At 47.6% G+C, this 25,177-nt stretch overlaps 1 protein-coding gene across 5 annotated transcripts in view; it reads right to left on the reverse strand.

Annotated features, from left to right (window-relative positions):
* The window catches only part of Pik3r5 (phosphoinositide-3-kinase regulatory subunit 5), a 63,288-nt gene that overhangs the window by 15,774 nt on the left and 22,337 nt on the right, over window positions 1-25,177 (reverse strand). For all 5 annotated transcript variants that reach the window (XM_052758187.1, XM_052758186.1, XM_052758183.1 and 2 more), the window contains exons 2-5: window positions 7,366-7,481; window positions 5,167-5,267; window positions 4,250-4,318; window positions 3,355-3,493 (exon numbers count right to left, since the gene is read on the reverse strand). In XM_052758187.1, the coding sequence (XP_052614147.1) occupies window positions 3,355-3,493; window positions 4,250-4,318; window positions 5,167-5,267; window positions 7,366-7,468 (412 nt within the window). In that variant the 5' untranslated portion in view covers window positions 7,469-7,481. The remainder of the gene's footprint in view (window positions 1-3,354; window positions 3,494-4,249; window positions 4,319-5,166; window positions 5,268-7,365; window positions 7,482-25,177) is intronic.

A 25,177-nucleotide genomic window follows, 5' to 3' on the forward strand; every position in this document is an offset into this window, starting at 1 on the left:
TAGAAATGATTCTCAGGAGAGGCCATAGCTTCCTATTTCAGTTCCGCTTGCCCTCCACAGAGGAATGGGCAGCTCTGTGAGAGCTTCCTGCTCCCGGCATCTGACTTCTTCCAGGTCCTTAGTGTGTGTCTATCTGAGACTTCTCATAGTCTGGGGGAAATACCAAGGACTCTCAGCAATGAGTGGCCGCTTCTGGGTCCCCCTGCTTTGAAGCAAAGGGCCCATCCTCCATTTCCATCACCAAGGGCTCCTCTGCCTGGCTCTTGACTCCCAAGCTTAGCATCCTTTTATCCCAGGGTCATGGCCTCTCCTCCACCTGCTTCTCCACGTCTGTTTGCTGGGCAGATGAGAGTGCAGGTGCTCTGGGAGGCCAGAAGAGGGCGATAGATCCCCTGGAATTGGAGTTGAGGTGGCTGTGAGCTGCCCAATAGCAGTTCTGAGAACTAAATTCAGATCCCCTGCAAGAGCAGTATTTGCTGGTATTTGCTGAGCCATCTCTCCAGCCCCCATCTTAGAAAATTGAATAGCGTTCTACCAAGTGACTCTGCTACCATATACTGAACCCTGATCATTCTTCAGGGTTTTGCACTGGCTGGCGATTAGGAAGAACACATTTAATGAATGAACATCCTTTCTGCTAAATCCTTGCACAGCCATGCTTATTCTTCTGGATTGAGTCCCGGGAATGGAACAGCAGCACGAAAGGGTGATACTGTAGCTGAACTAGATCTCTTTCCCATCAATATTGCTAATTTCAGTCTTTTCACAGTCTGCCGATCTGGAAGGGGGAAACATGCCCCTCTAATTCTGCATCTGCTTCATTCTTAGTGTGTAGGCATTGTTCAGTCACTCAGGGTTCTTTTTGATGATAAGAATCATGTCCTTGTTTATATTTTCACTGGTGTGTCTGCCAGTTGTTTTTTTGTTTTTGTTTTTGTTTTTCGAGACAGGGTTTCTCTGTGTAGCTTTGTGCCTCTCCTGGAACTCACTTGGTAGCCCAGGCTGGCCTCGAACTCACAGAGATCCGCCTGGCTCTGCCTCCTGAGTGCTGGGATTAAAGGCGTGCGCCACCACCACCTGGCTTGTTTTTTTTTTTTTTTAACTGACTCAAAAGAACCTTCCTAGGTCTAAAATAATTCCTATCACTATAAATATTTTTTTTACTTGGTCATTCATGTTCCACTCATGAGACCTCACTTCTGTGCTTCCAGATCCTCACGGTTCTCTGTGGCTTTTGTCTAGTACTGTGTTTGATGGCTCTTTTCCAGTCCAGGTCCATGTACCCTGTTTTTCTTCTGCTATTTTTTTCTTGTTTTCCATGCTTAAATCTTTCACTTATCTGCAAGTTATTTTATGTTTGAGATGGAGCTTCTTTTGGATTTTTTTTGAGACATGGTCTCTCTAGGTAACCCTGACTGTCTTGGAACTCATTTTATAGACCAGGCTGGCCTCAAACTCACAGAGGTCCACCTGCCTCTGCATCCAGAGTGCTGGGATTAAAGGTGTGTACCACCAACGCTCTATGGGATTACATATTTTAGGGTAGAATTTTAACTCATTTTAAAAAATGATTCTGATACTTTTATTACTGGTTTCAGGATGTCTCGTTGCCATGTCATAGCTTTCCTATATTTAACTTGTTTGTGATATTACCTTCTGTTCTGTTCATCTATTTCCACACCAATATGTGCTATTTTAATAACTTTAGCATTATTAAAGACCTAGTAATGCAAATACTTCCTTCTCCATCTTCTCTTTTTTAAATAAACACATAGCAAACAAATAATTAAATGCTTCTGTAGAATATTTACAATTTCAAATAGGCTTTAGTTGTTCCATTTTAAATGATCTTGTTACTTTGATTTGGTTACATTATTTTCATGATACCTGATGTTCCTATGATATTGGTTCAACCCCACAATACATCTCTTCAGCTAACAGTCTTTTAGTAATGGCTGACTCCTCTGTGTAGGTTATTCACATTTCTCATCCTGTATTTTTCAGATTTTGTCTCAGTTGTGTTCCCCCCTCCCTCCCTCCCTCCTCAACTCCCTCCCTATCTCTCATCCCCTTCTCTCCCTCTCTCATCTCTTTCTTTTTGAAACAGGATCGAACTCTGTAGCTCAGGCTGGCTCTCAAACTTGCAACAGCCCTCCTACTTCTGCCTCCAAAGTCGGGGATGTTTTCCTACTGGGTGGGGTTGGCAAATGGGAAGCTTAATCTGCTGGTTTTCCTGATGTGGGTTACTCATCCAGGTGATCGTCTCAGACTTGGATAAGCAATTGGGTGTTATAAAATTAAAATGTTACCTCTTCCAGATGAAGAAATATTCCTGGTCTCTTTTTGCATAGGCAAAATGCATATAAGGGAAACCAGAAAGATGCTCAGGTTTGATGGAAATGCTTGTAGCAGTTCATCTGGGCTGTTGCCATATTGAAAATACTTCTGTGGCAATAGTTTCCATACATCAAGGGGTTTTGAATATCAAGAGGGAGTGTTGGTGCTAAGCAAATGTTTTCTGGGCATCTATTGAGATGACTTCCTGGGAATAGAAACGTGGTGAATGGTCTGGTATGGGGCTGTCTCCCAGCAAATCAGACCTGGTTCTTCTTCTTCTTCTTCTTGCTCTGTCATGGCTTTCTTATGATTCTCATTTTAAAAACAGTGTTTGCAGCGGTCGACATGGCCCAGTAAGAAAGGGTGCTTGCCGCCAAGGCTGATGACCCGAATTCTATCCCCAGGACCCACATGGTGGAAGAGGAGAACTGACTCCCAGCTGTCCTCTGACCCCATATGCACACCAAGGCACACATGTGCACCGCCACCCCTACACAAAATAGTGTATGTGCTGCTGAAGCAAGCATAAACTCTTTTTTTTTTTTTTTTCAAATCCTAAATAGGAAAGAACCCGGAAACGAAAAGTCCTTGTTCACACTGGTCAGGACAGCCATCAGCTCCTCCATTCCCAGCAGCAGGCACTGTCCCTGGGAAAGTCATTCCTGCCACTGCCTATCTGCTCCCAGGGCAAAGAGAACAAAGAAAGGCCTTTTGTCATTATTCTGGAGACTTTTCTGAGTGAGCTGCACAGCCCTGGAGAGCCCCTAGCTGATCCGAACAGAGGTCCAGGAGGCCTGCTCTGGCCTCCTGAACAATTCCTTCTTCAGTCACTTCCCACGCTGACTCTTTTAGCTTGTGCAAGGTCAACCATCTGATGATGGCTAAGCACACCGTGAAGAGGGGACTGTCAGCCCCTTACCAGGGCGTGGGTACGGATGAGGTGGGCCATATGTGAAGAACTGTTCCAGAAAAGACAGTTACCCCAGCCATGGGATCCCTGGCCCCCTCGGTCCTCACCTGGAGCCTTGAGCTCAGCATCAATGAAGGTGAGCAGCTCTTGGCAGATGCTGCAGTAGGGAACCGGCCAGGTCAGGAAGCAGTGGTAGGTGCTGGCTGCCTTCAGAAGGAGGTCTGAATCCGGTGGGAAGTGTGGTGTCTAGGATGGAAATGGGACAGTACGAAGTGAGCTAGGCGAGGAAGAGTTCATTTATGTTCCAGGACAGCTTCTGACCCCTTTCTGGAACATCCCACAAAGGGCACACATTTCCCGAGAGCAGGATGCCCCAGGACAAGATCAGGGAAAACGGAACAACAGATGGACAGGATGATGCCCAGAGTGTCTCTATAGCAACGGGCTCTGTTTTCATCAAAGAAACCACAGTTTTATCCAACCCTTGAGGAAGCCTCTCTGAGAAGCTGTCAGCTCGGAGGTCCCTGCAAATAGTGCCCCCGCTAGTACTCATTCTGAGGAACCATCTTCAGTGCATATGCTATTCATATGTAAATATCCTCATGAGAGGCAAATATTCCCACTCTTTGGGTGGACTGAGTTCAGTGTACAAGCAGCCATTTGGTTCGCCAGTCTGGTGAAAACCAGGGCTGGTCACAGCAGGTCAAGCTGATCCCTAGGGTGAAAGAGGAGACAGACAGAACTCTCCCAATGTCATTTCTCATGACTATGCGACGACACAGTTCCTCACGATGCCAGTCACCACAGCAACCATCTCTAGTGACTAGCGGCATCCCAGGGTGGAGTTACAGAGGGGTCAGAAGGTCGAACCCCCTCTCAGGTGTCCTGGCTCCCAACTTTCTCTGTGTATCCTTCGAGCTATGAGTCCTGTGGCCCGGATGGAGGCCGCTCCTGCCGCTCCTCCCTGCCCTCCCTTTCAACTTGTGGCCCAGCTGGACTTACACAAAGGACCGTGGAGTAGAAGAGCAGAGCCAGCGGGGCCAGGAGGTCGTAGGTGCCTTTCTCTTGGACCTGTGGAGATGGCAGGAGGTCAAGGTCTCTCAGTCGCCGTGCAGCTTGTGGGTGGGAGGCATACAGAGCGGCCACCCTCTCTTCTATGCCAACCCCCCCCCCCGCAGACTAATTCAGACATTGCCTTCTCTCTCACAACTATTGCTTGAGCCCCTTCACAAATCCCCCGCCCCCTTGTTGCTCCGTGGCAGTGGGTCCTTCACATGTGAGTTTGGGAGCTGAGCTCTCAGAAGGGGGAGTGACCCTTGAGTTGGTTTGCACCAAGTAAATCTGATACCAGGATGATGACCGTGAATGCTGTAATAAGTAACGGACTTAAGTGATGGACTTTCTTCTAGGGGTTACCTTTACAACTCAGTCATGCATTTAAAAGAAAAGAAGACAAACAGGATGCAGAACTTAAAGGAGAATCTTTCATAAAGCAGCCAGAGTCTATTTTGGGGACTCGGTCCATTCTGGAACCTCAGCCCAGCTCAGCATTCATAAAAGCCTGCACACTGAGCTGTCAGTGGAGGCCTCAGTTTCCCTTCCTTGTCACTATTGCTGTGGATCCCTCTGAGAAAGGAGCTCAGTAAAGCTCTGCCCCTTCCCTCTCTCCAGTCCATACCTTGACTTACAACCTACACTTACCCTAAGAAGTAGCTTGAACCCGGGCCTTCGCAGCACCTGCTACATGTTTACACAGGACAGAAAACACCCTTCCTAGAGCGACTCTGTGCACAAGTGTAGCTGATGGGCTCCCAGGTTGAACAAGCCATCACATGGTCCGGGAGCCTCAGAACTGACCTATGTCTTGACGACACACAGTCAATCCTAGCCGTGATCAACAGTGTCTGGGTCACCCTCACCTCTCGGGTCTTCTGTAGGATCTGTTCCAGGAGGATGAGAAAGTGGCCTGGGTCCCTGCTGACCAGCTCCTGTAAGCTCCAGCAGTTCAGACACAGTCCAGCTAGACAGGGGACAAGTTAGACTAGTGGTTAGTTTCGCTCTTTCTGGCTAACCACAGTCAAAGGCTGCAGAGAAGGGGGTTTATTCTGGAATCCCGCTGTGGGAGAACTGTACCTGAGTATTTCTTTCTAAAGAGAGTCTTGGAGAAATGCCATCATTAAAAGCCCCTAAGCTCCATCAGGACATAACAAAGCCAGGCCTGGTGGCACAGGCCTATAACTGCAGTGTTTGGGAAGCTGAGGCAGTAGGATCATGAGTTCAGGGGCACCGTAGGCTACATAGATCAGGGCTAGCCTGGGCTATATAGGGAGACATACTGAAAAGCAGTAACAATGATGACAGCAAACAAGCCCACAAGACTTAATGACCTGCTTCTTACTCCCGTACCTGCAGGGAGCTCCCTAGCCATGGGGGCTGTTGGTGTGAGCTAGGATCCCTGAGAAGACTCTGCTCCAGCACCTCAGGGTTCTGCAGTGGTCTCACTGCCCCCCTCACCCAGCTTTCCTACAGTGGGTGACAATTCCTACCAGAGGCAAGGAAGTTGGGTCAGAGGTAGAAACGGCTAGAAGACTAAAGACAGGAGCCGTGAGGAGCTGCTCCACCCCAGCCAGACCCAAGAGCAAGACTGTCTGTGACAGTCACGGGGCCTCCCGAGACTGCTCGGCAGCGGAGCCCGGGAAAGGGAAGCTCGATTCACTAAGTTGAAAAGCTCCAAGCACTTGTCATCGTGACTTCCCCAGACTTTCTTAATGTGTTGGTCTCTGTTTCCCTGAAGTCAGCAAGGGCAAACCCCTAAAAATTAAAGAGGGGACCACAGGGATGGGGCTGCATCAGTCGGGGTGGGGAGTGAACGCAGCTGGGGGTCCATGCCTCCTCAGGCACGTGAGTGCCTTTCAAACCCCTGGAAGTGCATCCGTGTGCCTATAGATCTTTTTTTCTGTTTAAAACTTGCAAAAGGACTGGGGTTGCAGCTCAGTGGTCGAGCACCTGCCTGGAAGGCACGAGACATTAGGTTCAACACCCAGTACTGCAGGAAAAAGAGGGGGAAAACCAACTACAGAAAAAACAGCCTTGCAGAAGTCAGGTATTTCCATACTTCTTAATTGAACGATGCCCGCCCCCAACTCTATGTAAACTTTTGCTCCATTGAAACCGGGGAAGGAAGGAAGAAGGAAAAGCATTCTTTACTGACCACCTACTATGTGCTAGGATGGTGCTAGGCCTTTGCACACATTCTCTCTGCCCAGTTTCCCATCTTCTGGTCGTGATTATCCCCATTATCCAGGCAAGAAATTGGGGGTCTCACAAGGACAAGTGGAATGTACAAGGTTGTACAATCAGTGAGAGTTAATCCAATTTTATCTAACTCCAAAGGACAGAGAATGCTGTCCACAGAGGTGACACTTGAGCTGAGACCAGCATAAGAGGGGGCCAGTTTCCAGGGAAGAGAGCCAGGCAGCAAGCACAAAGGTCCTGAGGCAGGAAGGAAGCAGGTATGCTCAAGAAGCAGGGGCTGTCTGTCTCAGAGCAGGGAGCTATGTGACAGTGTGTAAGGAAACCTTCAGCAGCACAAGGCATGCTCATACCTACGCTCCAGCCTCCAGGGACACAACCACCTCAGCCTGCAGACACCCTGCAGCCTGGCTGAGAGTCTCTCTTTGGTCTATTTAGGGAAGAGCAGAGTGGGGCTGTGGAAAGACTCAGAAACAAGCAAACGGTGTCCAGGGAGAGCTGTCTGAAGTCCCAGCTGCTCTGTTGGAGATAGTGGCTGTGTTTCTAACAGGTTCCATTCTGTGTGTCTACAGATGCTAAGGAAACAAGACAGTGCTAGGAGCAGAAAAGAGGGGAGGAGGAGGGGGAGGAGGGGGAGGAGGAGGAGGGGGGAGGAGGAGGAAGGGGGGAAGGAGGATTCTGTGAGAGGAAACTGGAGAGCCTCATATGGAGGACTTTAAACAGGGGCTGTGTCTGCCTCCTGCCCAGGCGAGGTTTGGGGACTTGCTCACCTGGCACACGGGGATGGAAGCAGAATCTGCTGGCTGCCACACCTGGCCTCTGAGGCTTCGTCCAGTTCTGGAATGCCTCCCAGTTCCCAGACCTACCTGACCAGGATGCAGAACGGCGTCCAAGGCTCAGTCCATGCAAGCATCGCTCCAGGGCATGCTGGATGCGGTCCTCTGTGCACGTGGTGGCTGCTGGCTGCATCCTGAGTCATTGCCTACATGAGGGACAGACACCTGTCAGCCTGTTGGACTCCCTTCCTGGAGAACATCAGGCTAGGGGAGCCTTCAACCCATCAGGGCAGTAAAAGTGACAGACGCTCACAGCCCACTTGGGTGCTATGGGCTTTTGTGTAAGGAAGCTTCCAGCTGCCTACAGGGAGGGGGCAGCTTCCAGAAGGTTCATCTGTGCAGTAGGAGAGATTACTCCTGTGACAGAAAAGCTTGGAGGTGGAGGAAAAGAGGGTTCCAGGATGGGAACCAAGAGGGACATGGGACATGGGGCATGCCTGCTCACCAGGCACTAGGGAGCATTGCCAAGTACCCAGCAAATGCCCAGAGATGTCCAAAGAATGGCCAAACCTCAGACATCTGGGCAGGGGACCTCCAGGGGGAATCAAAAGTATGTGGGGGTTTTCCTGTGAATTTCCAGACCTGCGTTCCTCTAGTCCTGCAGGGTCTTCCTCCACGTGCTGGACACCCCAACACCAGCGCTTGGGCTAGACAAGGGTGGGGTTCTGTCCTCACACATTCCCCCACTCCCATCCCACACACCCGCCTAGGTCCTTCCCGCCTTAACCACCTGTTTGCAGTCCATCCAGAGCCCTTGCACAGCCCTCTTCTGCACTTTCCGGAGACCCAGCAGCTCAGCCAGAGGGCCACGAGGAGGGGACTTCAGAAAGGGTTTTAACACCAGGAGGGAAACTGAGAGCCCCCAATAGAGCCAACACCATGTCTTGGTTCTGGGGAGGGCTCCCCGGGTCCTTTAGAAGCCATGGCAGGCAGCAACAGGTTTTGGCATCCCACAGAGTGAGACCCAAATTGGACTCTGATTTTTGCCGGTCATGAGATTTGTGGCAAAGGCCTGAGCTTTCCCTCCAAACCTCAGTTTGCTCATCTGTAAAGTGGAGACGGTGATGGTACGGATGTTAAGGGGCTGTGGGGAGGACGCAGTGCTCTGACCAAGCATATTGTGAGATCTGTATCACGCAACCATCTCTGCCACACTTGCGTGCCCTCAAGGCTTTATTCCGCTGCTGACACTCTCCCAGCCTGTCAGGCCAGGTCATCTGGGAAACCAGCTCTGGGGATCTGAGGACCAACCAGGAAACCAGAAGAGGAAGCAGAACCTCCAAACTGAGCCATGCAAAAGACATGCAAAGAGGGATGAATTCCCTCCCTCAGTTGGCCATTCGGACCCCAGAGTCCCGACCCTAGGCAAATCCTCCTGCCTCCCCAAGTACTCCCTGAAGTAAGCTCCTTGTGAGCTGCCCCACTGACGCCCCTAGAGAGTGATGCATCATGAAATGGGGATGGCACAGCAGCACCCATGCCATCTTTCATTTCCTGACCACCTACTGTGTGCCCAGGACAGAGTAGGCATTTGTTCCTGGGTGGAAGACACTGACCTCCATCAACTATACAATGATAGGGACTCTTGGAAGATGTCACGTGCTATGAAGAGAGTATGGTGTTGGGAGAGGGACAGCTGATCAGCCCACACTGGATTGTTTAGGGTCTCCAAAGAAGGGATTTAAAGCCTGAACGGGATGCCTAGGGTTACGTGAGAGGAAGAGTATTCCAGAAAAATGAGATATTATTGCCAAGGTCTGGGTGTAGGGATGAGCTTGCCAAGGACCTAGACCCTGGAGCCAGGTGTCAGGACACTGGAGCCACAGCCTGTCCCAGGTCCCATGGCCCTGGAGGCCGGGACAGTGAACTGCGTTCAGAAGAACTTTCGCTCACTATTCATGACCAAGCCCCTGAATATTATCCTTGATGATGCGGGGATGCCTTAAAGTACCCGTAAGCCCTTTTGTAACAACGGCCAAGTCTGCCTTCAGGCCAGGCAGAGTCCACTGCCCCCAGACAGATAGGGCAGTTTCCTGTGCCCGGCTCCTTTTTTAGTTTGGGCTGTGCTGGTACCCAGTGTGGCTGAATGACCATGGGGTTAACACCTGTGACGAGCCCCTGCCCTCAGTGACAGCCCAGACACTAGTACCCTACTCAACCTCTCTGTCAGCTCTGAGTTGACAGCACCTGCTGAAGGAGCCAGAACACTAGGAACCTTCACACAGACGACCTCGGAGAGGTTTGCCACAACCCGGCCTTTGTCCTCACAGCTGCTCCATCATGCACCCAGGCCAAGTTCCTGAGGGAGTGGGAAGTCACCCCAGCAGGTCCTTCACTTTCCACAAGGGGTATCTGGATGCTAGAGTGGATAAGGAGCTTGCTCTAGGCCAGCAGGAGCAGGGCAGAACTAGAGGGAGATCCTACTGCTCTCAACAGCTCAGGGCGTGGGCAGGTAGGACTTCCTTTTCTCCCTAGCTGTGGCTGAACCCCGACCCCAGGTATAAAGTGCTGAGTGTCCTACAGTCTACAGTTCCATGGAGAGGTAGCTCAGCAGTTAAGAGCACTTGCTGCTCCTCAGAGGATCCAAGTTCGGTTCCACCACCTGTATAAACCCAGCTCCAAGGGGATCCAACACCTCTGGCCTGGCCTCTTCAGGCACCTGCACTCACATACACGTAATGTAAAGTTAAATAAATCTTTAAAGTTCCATAAGCCACTTGGACAGGGGCTGCAAGGACCTGGTGCTGTTGGCACGGACCTGGAGCGGCAGTGTGTGCACTCGCCACCATAAGACGGTGAAGAGGAAAAGGGTCATTGACCATTCTGGAAGGTGCACACCCCTTCCAGAACCAAGGGCTTGAGGGATTTGAAGAGAACGTCTGAGGATATGAGCCTCATACGAGGCGAAGTACCACCAAGCCGTTCCCAATTCATCAGGAGCATTGGCAGGGAGCCGGGAAGGGGCAGAAGGGACAATTTGCAAGTCCACTGTGGGGGAGGGGTCTGGACACCAGAAAGACAGTGGGACTTAAGCAGTTTTGTTACTCTACCCCCGACCGTCGTCAGGGTGGGAAAACCCAGCAGTAGGGGATGGAAGGCTGGACCACCTCTGCAGGGCAATAATGAAAACAATAGGCAATTAGTGTTACAGAGGAACAGAATAACTTGCCTGAGCTTACACAGCTAAGAGGTGGCAAACCCAGGTTCTTAACCCTGCACACATTGTCCCTCAGCAAATAAGATGCAGTTAGAAAAGAAAAAACAAAAACAAAAAAACAGGAAAGAAAACCAGTGCATGACTCTATTCCCCGGAAAAAACTTGGTTACCAGAATTTTGCTTGACGAGGTTTACATTTCTAGTTGCTGATGTCTTGAGCCCTGACAGAGACGTCTGTCTACACCAGCGGCCCAGCCTAGCCTGCCTCTTCCAGAAAATGGACACTCTTATTAGCTAGAGAGAGGTCACCCTACAACATGGTGGCATACTGGGCCCTAATCCAACAACCTCTTCTGGTCTCCCTGGACACCAGACATGCACATGGTGCACAGACAGACAGACATGCAGACAAAACACCCAGACATATAAATAAATGAATTTTTTTTTAAAGTTAGGACCTACTGGATCCCGGGCCTGGAGAGCCTGAGGAAGACAACAGAAGTCCTGTAGAGGAGCCCCTCAGTGAACTACCAACATGAGAGCAGGGGTGGAATCATCCAGAGCCCTTGTGCTCAACGCCTGGCCCTGCATGCTCAGTTTGGCCTGATGACTTGGTGACATCAGCCATTCTTGACGACTTGTGGGCAGAGCCCCATTGACTCTGGGGAAGAAGTAAGAGAAGAGAGAAGGAGGACACCTTTTTCAAAAGCTTGGAAAGCAAGACCTGGCTTGTTCAGTATCTGATGTCCAACCCCGATCCCCTCATTAAGAGGAGTCCACTGTAAAACTCAAGCTGCTGCCAGGCAGGCTCCCCCGATGGGCAGAGCTGAAACATTAAACAATGGCCACTTCCACGTCCAAGTTCCTCTTCTGAGCCAGTGCAGAGGGCTGGTGACCTTACGGAGACCCTGAGAGACAGTGGAAGCCTGGAGCTAGAGTCTGAGCTTTGGCAGCCTTTGCTCGGATGGGCGATCACACCCTCCTGCCAACAGTGAGCCGCCTCAGCTCTTTCCTCTTAAGTTATTTTTGAATCACTTTTCTAATTTCTCCTAGAGTTACCAGAACAGGTTTTCAAAGGTCTCTTTTGTGAATTGTGGTTTTCTGACATCATTCCTATTTATCAAAATTTCAAAATGTCTTGGCAAGGACAGGAATTCCCGCGTCATTTTTACAGCGATTTCTGAATCTGTGGTCATATGCCCTCTCCTCATGTCATGTCCCTACACTGTCTAAAGCATAGATTCAGATTTGCAGTCAACATTTCATGGCAGGTTAGAGTTGCTGAAATAATTATTTTTGACAGTTAGGTGTAGTAACCATGGTAATAGCATTGTGTGGACAGCGGCTGAGAGTCTGGCTTTTCTAATTGGTTGCTCACTATTGCATGTCTTTGTACTCTGAAGTTCTTTTTTTTTTTTTTTTTTTTTTTTTTGGTTTTTTTCGAGACAGGGTTTCTCTGAGTAGCTTTGCGCCTTTCCTGGAACTCACTTGGTAGTCCAGGCTGGCCTTGAACTCACAGAGATCCGCCTGGCTCTGCCTCCCGAGTGCTGGGATTAAAGGCGTGCTCCACCACCGCCCGGCTACTCTGAAGTTCTTTATTTCAGTTCATTTCTTGCTCAGCTGGGCATTCTGAATAATTACTGGCTGAGTGTGCGGCTGAGGTGTGAGGTCTTATAAGTCATATGTCATTCAAGAACTGCAGCCCGGCCAGGAGAGCTGGCGGTATTTCATCACCCTCTTCCCAATGCTCAGAGCAACCGTGGTTAGCAGCAGCAGCAACAACAACAACAACAACAAAAACGACTGTGACGATGAAAAGAACAAGATAATGTGATTGGGTGGAAACTAACATAGAAATTGATATTATCCCATTCTAAAATTAAGATACGCTTTGGGGAAAAGGCCCGCTGTTAACAGCATCAAGAGAAATGAAAACAGTCAACTTTTAAGATAAGCGGTTTTCATAAATAAAACTTTTGAGAGACGGGGGAAACAAGACAACACTAGATGGAAACACACATCCTCTCATTAGGCACGAAGGTCCAGATTCACATACAAGTGATGCAAAAAAGGATCACAAGCCTCAACACAAACAATTAAAACTGCGAAATTCTTGGACACAGGGGACACAGTCTCATTAAACCGGATCTGTGGACGGCTCCCTGGAGATAACACCTGTATTAGTCACTCCCGTCGCTGTGACAAAACACCGTGGCCAAGGCACCACCGAAGGAAGAGTTTATTTGGGCACAGGGTTCCAGAGGGTTAGCGCCTGTAATTGTGGGGACAGCGTGGCAGCGAGCGACAGGCAGCTGGAGCAGGAAGCTGCGAGTTCACATTTCAACCACAAACAGCAAGCAAACAGAACAAACTAGAAGTAGGTGAGTTTGTTTTGTTTTGTTTTATCTCAAAGACCACCCCTGGTGACATACATCCTCCCTCAAGGTTGCCCAACCTAACCCTCCTCAAGCAACTCCATCAACCGGGGACCAGACGTTCAAATGCCCAAGACTGTGGGGGACACGTCTCATTCAAACACTGAAACTACACACTGAAGAATCCCAGGCCACCAAAGAAAAATACGGACAAATTAGACCTCAGTGCCAAAACGAAATTAGAGCTAAGAACCACCACTCTGCATGAAAGGCTGTGGTCAAGGGTAAAATGCCCTCAGAACAGAAAGAAGGCTTGCTTGTCATTTGAGTGATAAAGGGCTAGTGCCTAGACTGGCAAGGAACTCCTACAACTCAACCCCATCACCATCACCACCCTTCATTTCCAAGAGACAAAGGAGTGGAATAAATATTTCTCCAGATAAATATGCAGGTGGCTAGTAAGCACCCGAAAGGAGCTTTTTGGTGCCTGTGAGATGGTTCCCTAGGTTAAAAGCGATTGCCACACATGTGTGTGACCTCAGTTCAATCCCTAGAACCTACATAAAGGTAAAAGAGAAAAAGAGGCTTCACAAAGTTGTCCTCTGACCTCCCATGGGCCATGGCAGGTGCATCTCACACATACATCATGCCTGCCACATACACAATAACACTGATAGTATCAGGTACTTTTCACTACTGATCACCATGGAAATGCAAATCAAAAATAGGCTACCCTTCTTAGTATGGCTATTATTAAAGAAAACAACAACAACAACAAAGTAAATGTGAGGATGTGAAGAAGTCAGGACCTTGTGAGATGCTGCTGTGGGGATGTGAAACAGGGTAGCAGCCACGGAAGAACAACAAGGTGGTTCCTCAAAAGATGAAGAGCAGACTTGACATATGATCCTGCACCTCTGCATCTGGATTTATGCTCAAGGTAACTGAGAGCAAATCCATGAATGTCCGTGTTCATAGAGGCATTAGTTACAGTTGCTGGAGAGTGGGAGCAGCCCGAGTATCCATGGGATTGAATGGACAAACAAGGTGTGTGTGTGTGTGTGTGTGTGTGTGTGTGTGTGTGTGTGTGTGTGTGTGTGTGTGTGTGTGTGTTACTATTCAGTCTCAAAGGAAGGAAATTCTGACACACCCTACAATGCAGGTGAATCTTGAGCACATTATGCTGGGGTGAAGTAAGCCGGTTGGTTGCAAACAGCGGAACGCATGACAGCATTCGTGTGAGGTAGAGCAGTCAGTCATAGAAACAGAAAGTTGACTATGGCTGCCGAAGGCTGAGGGAAGGAGACAGGAAGTGGTTTAATGAGTACAGAGACACAAGATGAGAAGAGTTCTGAAGACCGACCGCACTACTGGGTGAATGGACTTGAGACTACGGAACGGGTGGAGGTGGGGCTCCACTGGTAGAGTGCTTGTGACTCCCACATAAATGAGGCGTGACGGCGCACAACGGTAACCCCAGCACTCAGAAAGCAGAGGCAGGAGGACCACAAGTATAGAGTCATCCTCAGCTACACACCGAGTTTGAGGCTAGCCTGGGGATACATGAGACCCTGTTCTAAAAAAAGAAAGAAAAAGAAAGTTTTTTTAAAGGCTATTGAATAGTTGACCCAAATATGGTTAAGACGGTATGTTATATGGTATGTACCTTTTACTACAAGTAGAAGAAAAGAATTAATTGATGTTCGATTACACAGGAATGTCAATTCATCATGAATTTCAATCTAGAGCAGTGGTTCTCAACCTTCCTAATGCTGCAACCTTTTAACACAGTTCCTCATGCTGTGGTGACCCCCCCAACCATAAAATGCTTTTCATTGCTACTTCATACCTGTAATTTTGCTACTGTTATGAATTGTAATGTAAATACCTGATATGCAGGGTATCAGATATATGATCCCCACAGGGGTTGCGACCCTCAGGTTGAGAACCACTGGTCTAGAGAGTAGGCAGGGATAAATAGGAAGACAAGAAGGAGCCGGGAGGGCAGGAGGGAAGGGCAGGAGGGGGGGCTGGAGGGGGGGCAGGAGGGAGGCTGGCTGGCTGCGACTGAGTGACTTTTCTGTCTCACACTAGGTTACACAGTTCCATTTGCTGATTCCATTTGCTGACCACAATCTCCTGAAGACACAATCATGGTTACCCACAATTCCTGCAGCTCAAGCAGGTTAAGCCATAATTGATTCATTCATGTTTCTGTTATCACAGATCCTATGGCCTGAGCTGGAAGCACATCCACAGTTGGTCTAACTCCCAAAGCCCACGTCCTTTCTCCACGCTGTCCACAGGAACTCATCCCCACCCTCTTCTAGACATGCAGAGGTCTGCATACCGAGGCTGTGTGCATGTGGGTAGAGGGCTCAGAGGAGGACTTGTAAGAGTCAGTTCTCTCCCGTCCACCATGGGGGATCAGGCTTGGCAGCAAGTTCCCTTACCTACTGAGTCGTCTTTCTGGCCCAGTTTTTTTTTTTTTTTTACAACTTTTTATGAAGCAGATACTGATTTCAGAGTCCTGTTTAGCCCAGTCTAGAACTCTCCAGAACTCTGAGGGACCATTTACTATGCTATGAAGAATTCAGAGACTGAGGCTATCTTTCCAGACATACAGAGAAGTGGAAATATGCGTTTCTGTAAATAGAGAAAATAAATGTATACAGAAAAATGTGTATGCGCCCAACTGAAAGCCACATACCCTCACCACAGGGACACACACATATACTTAGTTTGAAATGATAAAAAAAAATCTTTAAAAAATATAGAAGTTGGGCAGAGTTGGAGTTATGGCTAATTAAGGCTAGGTGCCCAGATGAGTATGCACATGCGTGCAATGTCTGATCCCCTTTAGTACTCCTTTACTGAGGACAGGTGGGGTACATTTGCTGAAATGGAAAAGCTTAGCAGGAAGAGGATTTTAGGGTGAAAAAGGAAAGTTCTGCTTTGTCAGAAATGTATCCCTGCTGACCCCAGAGGAGAGCCGCACATCTACGTTTGGGGATTCATAAATTAGTGGTCAGTGAAATGAGGGATCCTGTGAAGACAGACGTGAAGGACCCGGGAACTCATGGTGACACGGAGGCATTCTATGATCACAGGACAAGAGGACCCAACAGAACAGGCAGAGGGGACAGAAGGAGGTGACAAGCAACTGGCTTGGGGAGTTTTGTTTTGAGGGGTTTGGAACAGAGTTTCTTTTATTCAGCTTTAGCGAGCAGAGTTTCTGGTAATTGTGGCCAAGAGAATCTTATGGCTCTTCCGATTGTTCTTTTATGAAAACATTTGTATTTTGCCAGGCATGGTGGTGCGCGCCTTTGATCCCAGCACTGGGGAGGCAGAGGCAGGCGGAGCTCCGTAAGTTTGAAGCCAGCCTGGTCTAGAACAACAGGGTGGCAAGGTAAGACCCTGTTTCAAAGTTTATATATGCACGTGTATTTCCATCTAAACAAAATCACATGCCAGAGTTATCTCCAAGAGGAAAAATTAGATATATTCCTCTCTAAACATTTTATAATAATTGATAGTTTATACCTCTGTTTTGTTTTGAGACAGTGTGTTTCATGTAGCCCAGGCTGGCTTCATACTGCCGCCCCCAACCATGAATTTTTGATCTTCCTGTCTCTACTTCTCTACCGGGAGTCCAATCATATACCATCGACACTTGGTTTGTGTGGTGCTGGGGATTAAGCCAGTGAGGACTCTGCATGCTCAACAAGCCCTCTACCAGTTGAACTACATCCCAACCTTTACATCTCCTTTTTAATCATGCAAAGAATAGTGTTGCGTCTGATTAAATGAGAAAATGGTTCTTTTCTGTGCTCTTCCTGTGCAGTGCACCTGCACATGCTGGGCAGTACATGGAACACGAGCCTAAGGGGGTCTGAAGGGCAGAAGAAGGCCGAGCAACCAAGGACTTTGGGAACACAGAATGACATAGCGGCAAGTTCCCAGGGTTTTCTTCCCGCTCACATCGTCTCAACTCAACAGTGAAGAGCCAGGAACCTAGAAGTCCAGTGCATACAGACGGGAAAAGCTGACGTTTTCCCAGGACACGGAATGGGGCAGCTTAACAAGACAGGCAGCCTTCAAGCCGCAGGGTCTCCGTCCCATCCCAGCTCCACAGAGCCAGTGTGGTGTCGCCGTCACCGGTGATGGCGAGGGCAAAGCTTATGCTTCCACTCTTCCACTTACAGAGAGGCTCCCCAGACCTCTGCCAGAGGACTGAGGAGTCCAAGTAGAAAGCCAGGTCCTTCACCCTCAGGATGGTCAGGAGCCCCCTCCTGCCCCATGGTGTCAGTAGGCCTCGGAACCTGGGCTTCCACCCCACATCATAAGCATCCCCCAACAGGTGGTGTTAAGGAAAGCCTAGTGCAAAATCTGGACTCTCACTGGTGCCTGCAGTAGTGAGGTCATCCTTTCTCCCATCATCATGGCAACACTGGAGCAGTAATGATGCACTCCTGCCCCCTCCAGTCAGAGAGGAGTAGGTGGAAGTCTAAAAGAAAGCTGGACTCCCTCTCCACCCATTAGTAACAAAGACCCTCCCCAACATCAGTGGGGTGGAGTTTGGAACCAGGACTTCCACCCCCACCTGGCAGTAATGTGGCAGGGATCCCCACTTCCCTGTTGATGTGTCAGAGAAGACATCTAAAACGTAAGACTGAAGTAAGAGTCAGATCCTCCTAACTCCCACCATACCCACAATGACCATGTTTTAATTAAAAAGAACTTGTCCTGGGGCTGGAGAGATGGCTGAGTTTGTGTGTAAGCCCGAGGGCTTGAGTTTAGACCCCAATACCCACGCAGAAGGCCGGGCAGAGCGGTGAGCGTTTATAACTGAGGCACAGGAGCATGAACAGGAAAACCCTGGAAGCTCACTGGACAGTCAAAATAGGTGAATCAATTGGTTTCAAATTCAGAAAAAGACTATCTCAAAACAAAACAAAACAACAAACCATGGTGAAAAGAAATTGAAATGCCACCTAATGTTGACCTTGGCCTCCACATGCACACAAACACACTGACAATTACATATATAACATAATACACACGCACGCATGCACACACATCATCTGTACATTTAGAAAATTGTCACATCAAGAACAAGGAAGTTCTCAAACCAAAATTTAAAAGTCATAGGCACTGAAGAGAAGGCCCAGCTCTGCAGTTAAGGGAGCTTGCTGATCTTACAGAGGACCTGGGTTCGGTTCCCAGCACCCACATCAGGTGGTTCACAACTCAACTCCAGTTCCAGCGATCTGATGCCTTTTTCCGGCCTCTGTAGACACCAGACATGCAGACAGTGTGTTCACATTACATGCAGGCAAGCACACACATAAATAAAATAAAAATGAGTGAACCTTTAAAAATTTTGACAAGCTGGAGTTTATAAACTTCTTCTTTTTTTTTTTTTTTTTTTTTTTTTTTTTTGGTTTTTCGAGACAGGGTTTCTCTGTGTAGCTTTGCGCCTTTCCTGGAACTCGCTTTGGAGACCAGGCTGGCCTCGAACTCACAGAGATCCGCCTGGCTCTGCCTCCCGAGTGCTGGGATTAAAGGCGTGCGCCACCACCGCCCGGCTAACTTCTTAAACTTCTGTTCTTTGAGATTATAAAGTAAATAAAAAACAAGCCAGAAACTAGAATAAAATATTACAACACACACACACACACACACACACACACGTGCGCACAGCAAATGATTCCTATCCCAGAAGTGAGCACATGCTTAACAAAAGATACACAAGTGGGCAATAAACGCATGAAAATATTGTCAGAACGGTTAGTCATCAGCAAAATGAAGATTCCAAACCACAATGAAACAGCCCAACACTAGAATATCTAAAATAAAAATTAACAATACTTGGTACATATACACAATGGAATACTACTCAGCAGAGAAAAACAATGACATCATGAGGTTTGCAGGCAAATGGATGGATCTAGAAAAAATCATCCTGAGTGAGGTAACCCAGACTCAGAAAGACAAACATGCTATATACTCACTCATAGGAGGATACTAGATGTGGAACAAGGATGACTGGACTGCTACTCACATCACCAGGGAGGCTACCTGGAAAACAGGACCCCAAGAAAGACACGGGGATCGCCCAATGACAGAGAAATGGAATGAGATCTACATGAACAGCCTGGACATGAGTGGGGGTAGTGAAGGGCGAGGGCCGAGGGAAAGAGAGCTTGGGGGAGCGGGAGATCCCAGCTGGATCAACAACAGAGAGGGAGAACAAGGATTAGGAGACCATGGTAAATGAAGACCACATGAGAACAGGAAGAAGCAAAGTGCTAGAGAGGCCCACAGAAATCCACAAAGATACCCCCACAACAGACTGCCGGCAATGGTCGAGAGACAGCCCGAACTGACCTACTCTGGTGATGGGATGGCCAAACACCCTAATTGTTGTGCTAGAAACCCCATCCAACTACTGAGGGATCTGGATGCAGAGATCCATGGCTAGGCCCCAAGTGGAGCTCTGGGAGTCCAATTAGCGAGAATGAGGAGGGTTTATATGAGCAAGAATTGTTGAGACCAAGGTTGGATAAAGCACAGGGACAAATAGCCAAATGAATGGAAACACATGAACTATGAACCAATGGCTGAGGGGTCCCCACTGGATCAGGCCCTCTGAATAGGTGAGACAGTTGATTGGCTTGATCTGTTTGGGAGGCAACCAGGCAGTGGGACCAGGTCCTGTGCTCATTGCATGAGTTGGCTGTTTGAAACCTGGGGCCTATGCAGGATCGCTTGGCTCGGCCTGGGAGGAGGGGACTGGACCTACCTGGACTGAGTCTACCAGGTTGATCTCAGTCCTCAGGGGAGGCTTTGCCCTGGAGGAGATGGGAATAGGGGGGCGGGCTGAGGGGAAGGTGAGGGGAGCGGGAAGGGGGAGAACAAGGGAATCCGTGGCTGATATGTAGAACTGAATTGTATTGCAAAATAATAATAATAAAAAAATTAACAATACCAAGTTGATGAGGATATGGAACAATCATACATTGTTGATGGAATTGTGAAATGGTACAAAGTTGAAAAACAGTTTGGCAATTTCTCAAAATTCAACCATCACTTAGCCTTTAACCTAATTAGTCCTTTCCTTTCCACAAAAGAATGAAAACTTATGTTGACAAAAGATTTGTACAATACTATTCATAGAAAGTTTTATTCTAACTAACTTCCCCCGGCACCAACCTGATCCTTCAACAGAGGGATGATTTGCTATTATACAATGTATTATTATAATACAGTGTTCTGCTATTGAGCCATACACGGAAGATGAAAGAATCATGAATACATGTAATGACATGGACAAAACCCCAAAATATGGTGTGGAATGGAGGTGAGCAAAAAACAACAGGTGCTATTTGGCTCCACTTCCAAGAAGTTTTAAAGCAGACAAGATAAATTAGTGGAGAAATAAATCAAATGGGGGTCACCTGGGAGAAAACAGAGACCATCCGGGAACGGGCATGAGGGAGTGTCTACAGGCCTTTTCAAGCCTAGGGATTCGGGCACCTGTAGGGAATTCCAGAACCCGCAGAACTGTATGGGCATCAGAAGACTGCTCCCAGTCCCCTTGAAATCTTCCTGTGGTGTCTCACTGCCCTGGGACACAGTTCACAAGACCCCAAAGATCCAGGCCCTTCCTCCAGGCCAGCCCCAAACTTCTGCTTCAGCTCTCTCTGCCTAAGTTACTGCTCTCGCCATTCTCAACCCAATCCTAACACACACTCTTCTATCTTGTTTACGATTCATAGCCTTACTTGTTTGTTTCTATTTTTATTTTATGCGTATGAGCATGGGTGTTTTGACTGCCTGTGTGTCTGTGTTCCCCTTGTGTACCTGGTGCCAGAGGAGCCCAGAAGAGGGCATCAAACCTCTTGGAACTGGAGCTACAGATGGTTGTGAGCTGTCATGTGGGTCCTGGGGATTGAACCAAGGTCCTCTAGAAGGACAGCCAGTGCTCTTATAACTGCTGAGCCATCTCTCCAGCTTTTAAAAAATAGATGTACATGTGTGTTTGTGGGTGTTCATACACCCCAGTGCACATGTGGAGGGCAGAGGATAACTTGTAAGCGTCAGTTCTCCCCTCCTATCATGTGAGTCCTGGGGCTGAACTCAGGCTCTCGGGTTTGGTGACAAGTGTCATTAACCATTCAGCCTTTTGTTGACCCACAGCTCATATCTTTAAGGTAGGTCTTTTGACCTCCAGGCTGGAGTGGGTGCCCACCTTACCCTTCCATCATCCACAGCCTCTCTGCCTGCTCAGTGACTGCATTACCACTGTCTGTTCCCATTCCTGGCCTTTCAGCTCTGACCACAGTGGCCTGTTCACCACATTAATGGCTCCAACCTCACGGCCTGACATGGGGCCTGGGCTGATTGTCCTTATACACTGATGTGAACATACAAACCAGAGCCCCACCCTAGTATGCACCCGTGATGTTATGCCCACATGAGCAATAGGGGACATTCCTCAGGCCTGAGGGGAAATCACACTGACTACAACACCCCAGTGAGTCAGTCTGGATAGATGTTGACTAAGTCAGTTTTGGACACCCACAGTGGGGGTGCATTGCCTGGGAGACCAGCTTCCTCCTTGATTTCCTCAGCTAGGGGCCAAAGAAAGAGGTACAGGTCAGAACCCAAACTTCCTGAGAAGCACCCTTAAGACGAGAGCATGAAAACGGGACTTGTCTTTGGCTCTCTCTCTCTGCCTCCTCTCCACACTAAGAAGACAACCACCCTGGGGAGAGTCTATGTTGGGAACAACGCTGAGTTCCTGAGTGCTTCTGTCAGGATGGGGCTCCCATGGGAGCTAATTTCTTAAAAATTATTTTTCCGCCGGGCGGTGGTGGCACACGCCTTTAATCCCAGCACTCGGGAGGCAGAGCCAGGCGAATCTCTGTGAGTTCAAGGCCAGCCTGGGCTACAGAGTGAGTTCCAGGAAAGGCACAAAGCTGCACAGAGAAACCCTGTCTTGAAAAACCAAAATAAATAAATAAATAAAAATAAAAATAAAAATTATTTTTCCTTTTTTTAATATAAAACTTAATTCTTTCTTTAAAAAAAGATTTATTTCTTTTAATGTGTATGAGTGCTCACTTGCCTTGTGTGTACATGCACCAACCTACACTAACCTCAACTGCCTCCTTAGTTAAATGGTCTATCGTTCATTATTACCTCCTTCAAGATTTGACGGTGTCCCAGGTGTTATCGGTCTGACAGAATTCCGGACCAGTCTGGTGCCAGACCTACCCTATATCCACTTCCCTCTGGCCACACACACATCTGTGATCTCTGCTGGGAAAGCTTGCTATGAGCTTTTTGTAGCAAAGATCACCCACACCTGGGCTGGAGCCAACTAGTCAAATGGTGAAATGTGGCCCTCGCACGGTCTGTTTGCCTGTTGTATCGTAGTAATTTAGTTCTCAAATGTGTCAATGTTGCTGTCGCAACTACTGAAACTCAGCTCTACATCTAGTTTGTGGGTTGATGTCCCACTGACTGTAAGGTTGATTTATCAGTTTCCCACTGTGGTATGTGATGGCGATCTGGCCAGGTTAGGGCAAGCTGTGTGGGTACCGGACACCACCACCACCATGGCTGACAACCTGGACTACAAGTCTGACTGGACACAGAGCTTGCCTTTGGTAACTGGGATGTGGGAATGTTAACCATCACTAACCAGTTTTAAATTCCAACTTGCCGCACCTAGAATCATCTGAAAGAGCTGATTCTGGGCTCTACTCATCCATTTGTCTCTCTCTCCTCAATACGCTGTAGCATAATGGGATGTCTCGAAGTCAGTAGTGGCAGCCCTCTGACTTTGTTCTCCTTAATACGCTGTTCTCTACTTTAGGTCTTTTCTTTTCCATATAAACTTTAGAATAAATTGGTCCATACTGGCAAAGCAACTTTGGATTTTTGTTTGGATTTCACGGATGCCATCAATCAATTATGGTACCCTAACCATAGTGAGGTTTCTTTTCCATGAACATGGAATGCTTCTCCATTTATTTATATTTTCTTAGATTTCTTTCACTGGTTTTGGGGTGTCCACATATAGATTCTGATACACTGAGTATTTCCTTCCAGATTAGATTCTACAAAGTACTTTGTTTTTAGTGGCTATGTAGATGATACTTTTTAAAAAATTTTAAGAAATATATATGTATGTGTGTATATGGAGAGAGAGAGAGAAAGAGTGTGTGTGTGTGTGTGTGTGTGTGTGTGTGTGTGTGTGTGTGTGTATTATATATACTCTATCCTCAACATTGCTATAACTGTCTGTTAGTTAAAGAGATTTTGATATTGTTGTTGATTCTTTAGGATTCCATTTGGACAATACTCTCAGCCACAAACGAGACCAGTTATGACTTCCTTCCCTTTCTGTAAGCGCCGTTATTTCCTTTTCTTGGGGTTTGCATTAGCTAGGGCAGAAAAGTACAAACTTGAGTGGGGTAGAGAGCCAGCATCTTAGTAAGGAAGTGTCTAGTTTCCTGACGTTGAGTATGATACTAGCTCCAGGTTCTTTGTAAGCACGCCTTCTCTGTTTAGAGACACTAGGAAGGCGTGCCTCTCTAGTCCCAGTTTGTTGTGAATTTTTGCCGAGCATGGGTGCGAGACTTTGTCAAAAAAATTTTTTTTTCTGAATCTATTGATATGATCATGATTTTTCTTCTCTAGCCTGTTGAAGTCATGGGCTGCACTAGTTGACTTTCCGATCCTGAATAAGGGTCACGGACTAAAAGCCTCCTGGTCTCCAGTGCCTCTGGTTGTCATGTAGAGCTCTTTCACAAACTGTTGGATTAAAGGTGCTCTTCAGCTGTGGCCGACTTCTGTAGCCATGGGGAATACTGATCTATATCTGCCCTCCTAGTTCTGTCTTTTTAAGACAACTAGGTAGCCAAGGTTGACCTTGAACTCCTAATTCTCCTGCCTCTACTTCCTGAGTGCTGGGATTACAGGTTTAGGCCACCACATCTACGTTACGTGGTGCTAGGGATTAAACCCAGGGCTTCTTGCTCGCTAGGAAAACATTCTGCCAACTGAACTACCTCTCCAGACCATGACTGATTTCCTATTTATCAGCCAAGAATACTGAATTTGAAGTTAAAATACAATACATTGACTTACGCACTTCTTTCTGATTTGGGCGTTAGTGTAATGCTGACCTCAGAAAGCGAGTTGAGGCTGGGCATGATGGTGCACAGTGTTGATCCTAGCACTTGGGAGGCTGAGGTAGCTGGATCTCTGTGAATGAGCTCTGGGGTCAGCCTGGTCTACACAGTGAGCTCCAGGCCAGCCAGGGCTACACAGTGAGATCCTTTATAAAAGAGGGAGTTAAGGAACACTCCTTCATCTTTCTATTTTCTGGAATAGATTTCAGTATGCTATTAGCATTTTTCCTTAAATGTTTATTAGAATTCATCAGTGAAACCACTGGTGCATCCATTTTGGAAGGCGACTAGTTATTAATTCACTTTGTTTAATAGACAAAAGTCTATTCAGACGATTTATTTCTCCTTGTGTGAGTTTCAGTAGAAATAAGTAACCTGTCCATTTCACCCAAACTGTCACTTTGCAGGTTAGAGGTGTTCATCATCCTCCCTATATTATTCTTTCACTGCCAATGAGGCTGGTGCAGAATTTCACTTTTTTATTGAGGTATAGTTCATGTAACATAAAAATTCATCACTGTAAAGTGTCCACTCTGGTTTTTAGAATACTCAGTATATCATATACCCATCACCATTTCCATCACCAAGAAGCCCTGGACCTACTTCCCTATCCCCTGGCAACCAGAAATCTACTGCCATCTTTATGGGCATTTCATACAAACAGAATCACATGATATATAGTCTTTTGCATTTGGGTTTTCTCACTTAATGCGTTTCCCAGGGTCACACATTTCCATCATGTGGGTATGCCCTAAGTATATCTTCAATAACTATACTTATGGGTCAAAATTTAGACCTGGGAAATACCTAGACTCCACCAGAGCAAAGAAGAAGATGAAAAGCATTATCCAGGTGTGATCCAAGTGTACCTGTCTACATGAACAGGAATGAACTTAGCCTGAGGATTCCCCTGTAATCAAAAAGCATCATGCTTGCATCTCCTAGGTTTAAATAAACCGCTGCTGCAGCTGCACACCATCTCTCCTGGAACCCCTCTCTTGCCAGGTGCCAAAGTAGGAAGGCACTTGTACATGGAACAATCCTTAAGAGCTGCTGTTCTCCATCTCCATTTGACATTCAAAGACACCGTGGAGCTGAGAGAG

The sequence above is a fragment of the Peromyscus californicus genome, unplaced genomic scaffold (genome assembly GCF_007827085.1).
Source record: "Peromyscus californicus insignis strain IS unplaced genomic scaffold, ASM782708v3 Scaffold_3__1_contigs__length_106647218, whole genome shotgun sequence".
NCBI classification, from domain to species: domain Eukaryota; kingdom Metazoa; phylum Chordata; class Mammalia; order Rodentia; family Cricetidae; genus Peromyscus; species Peromyscus californicus.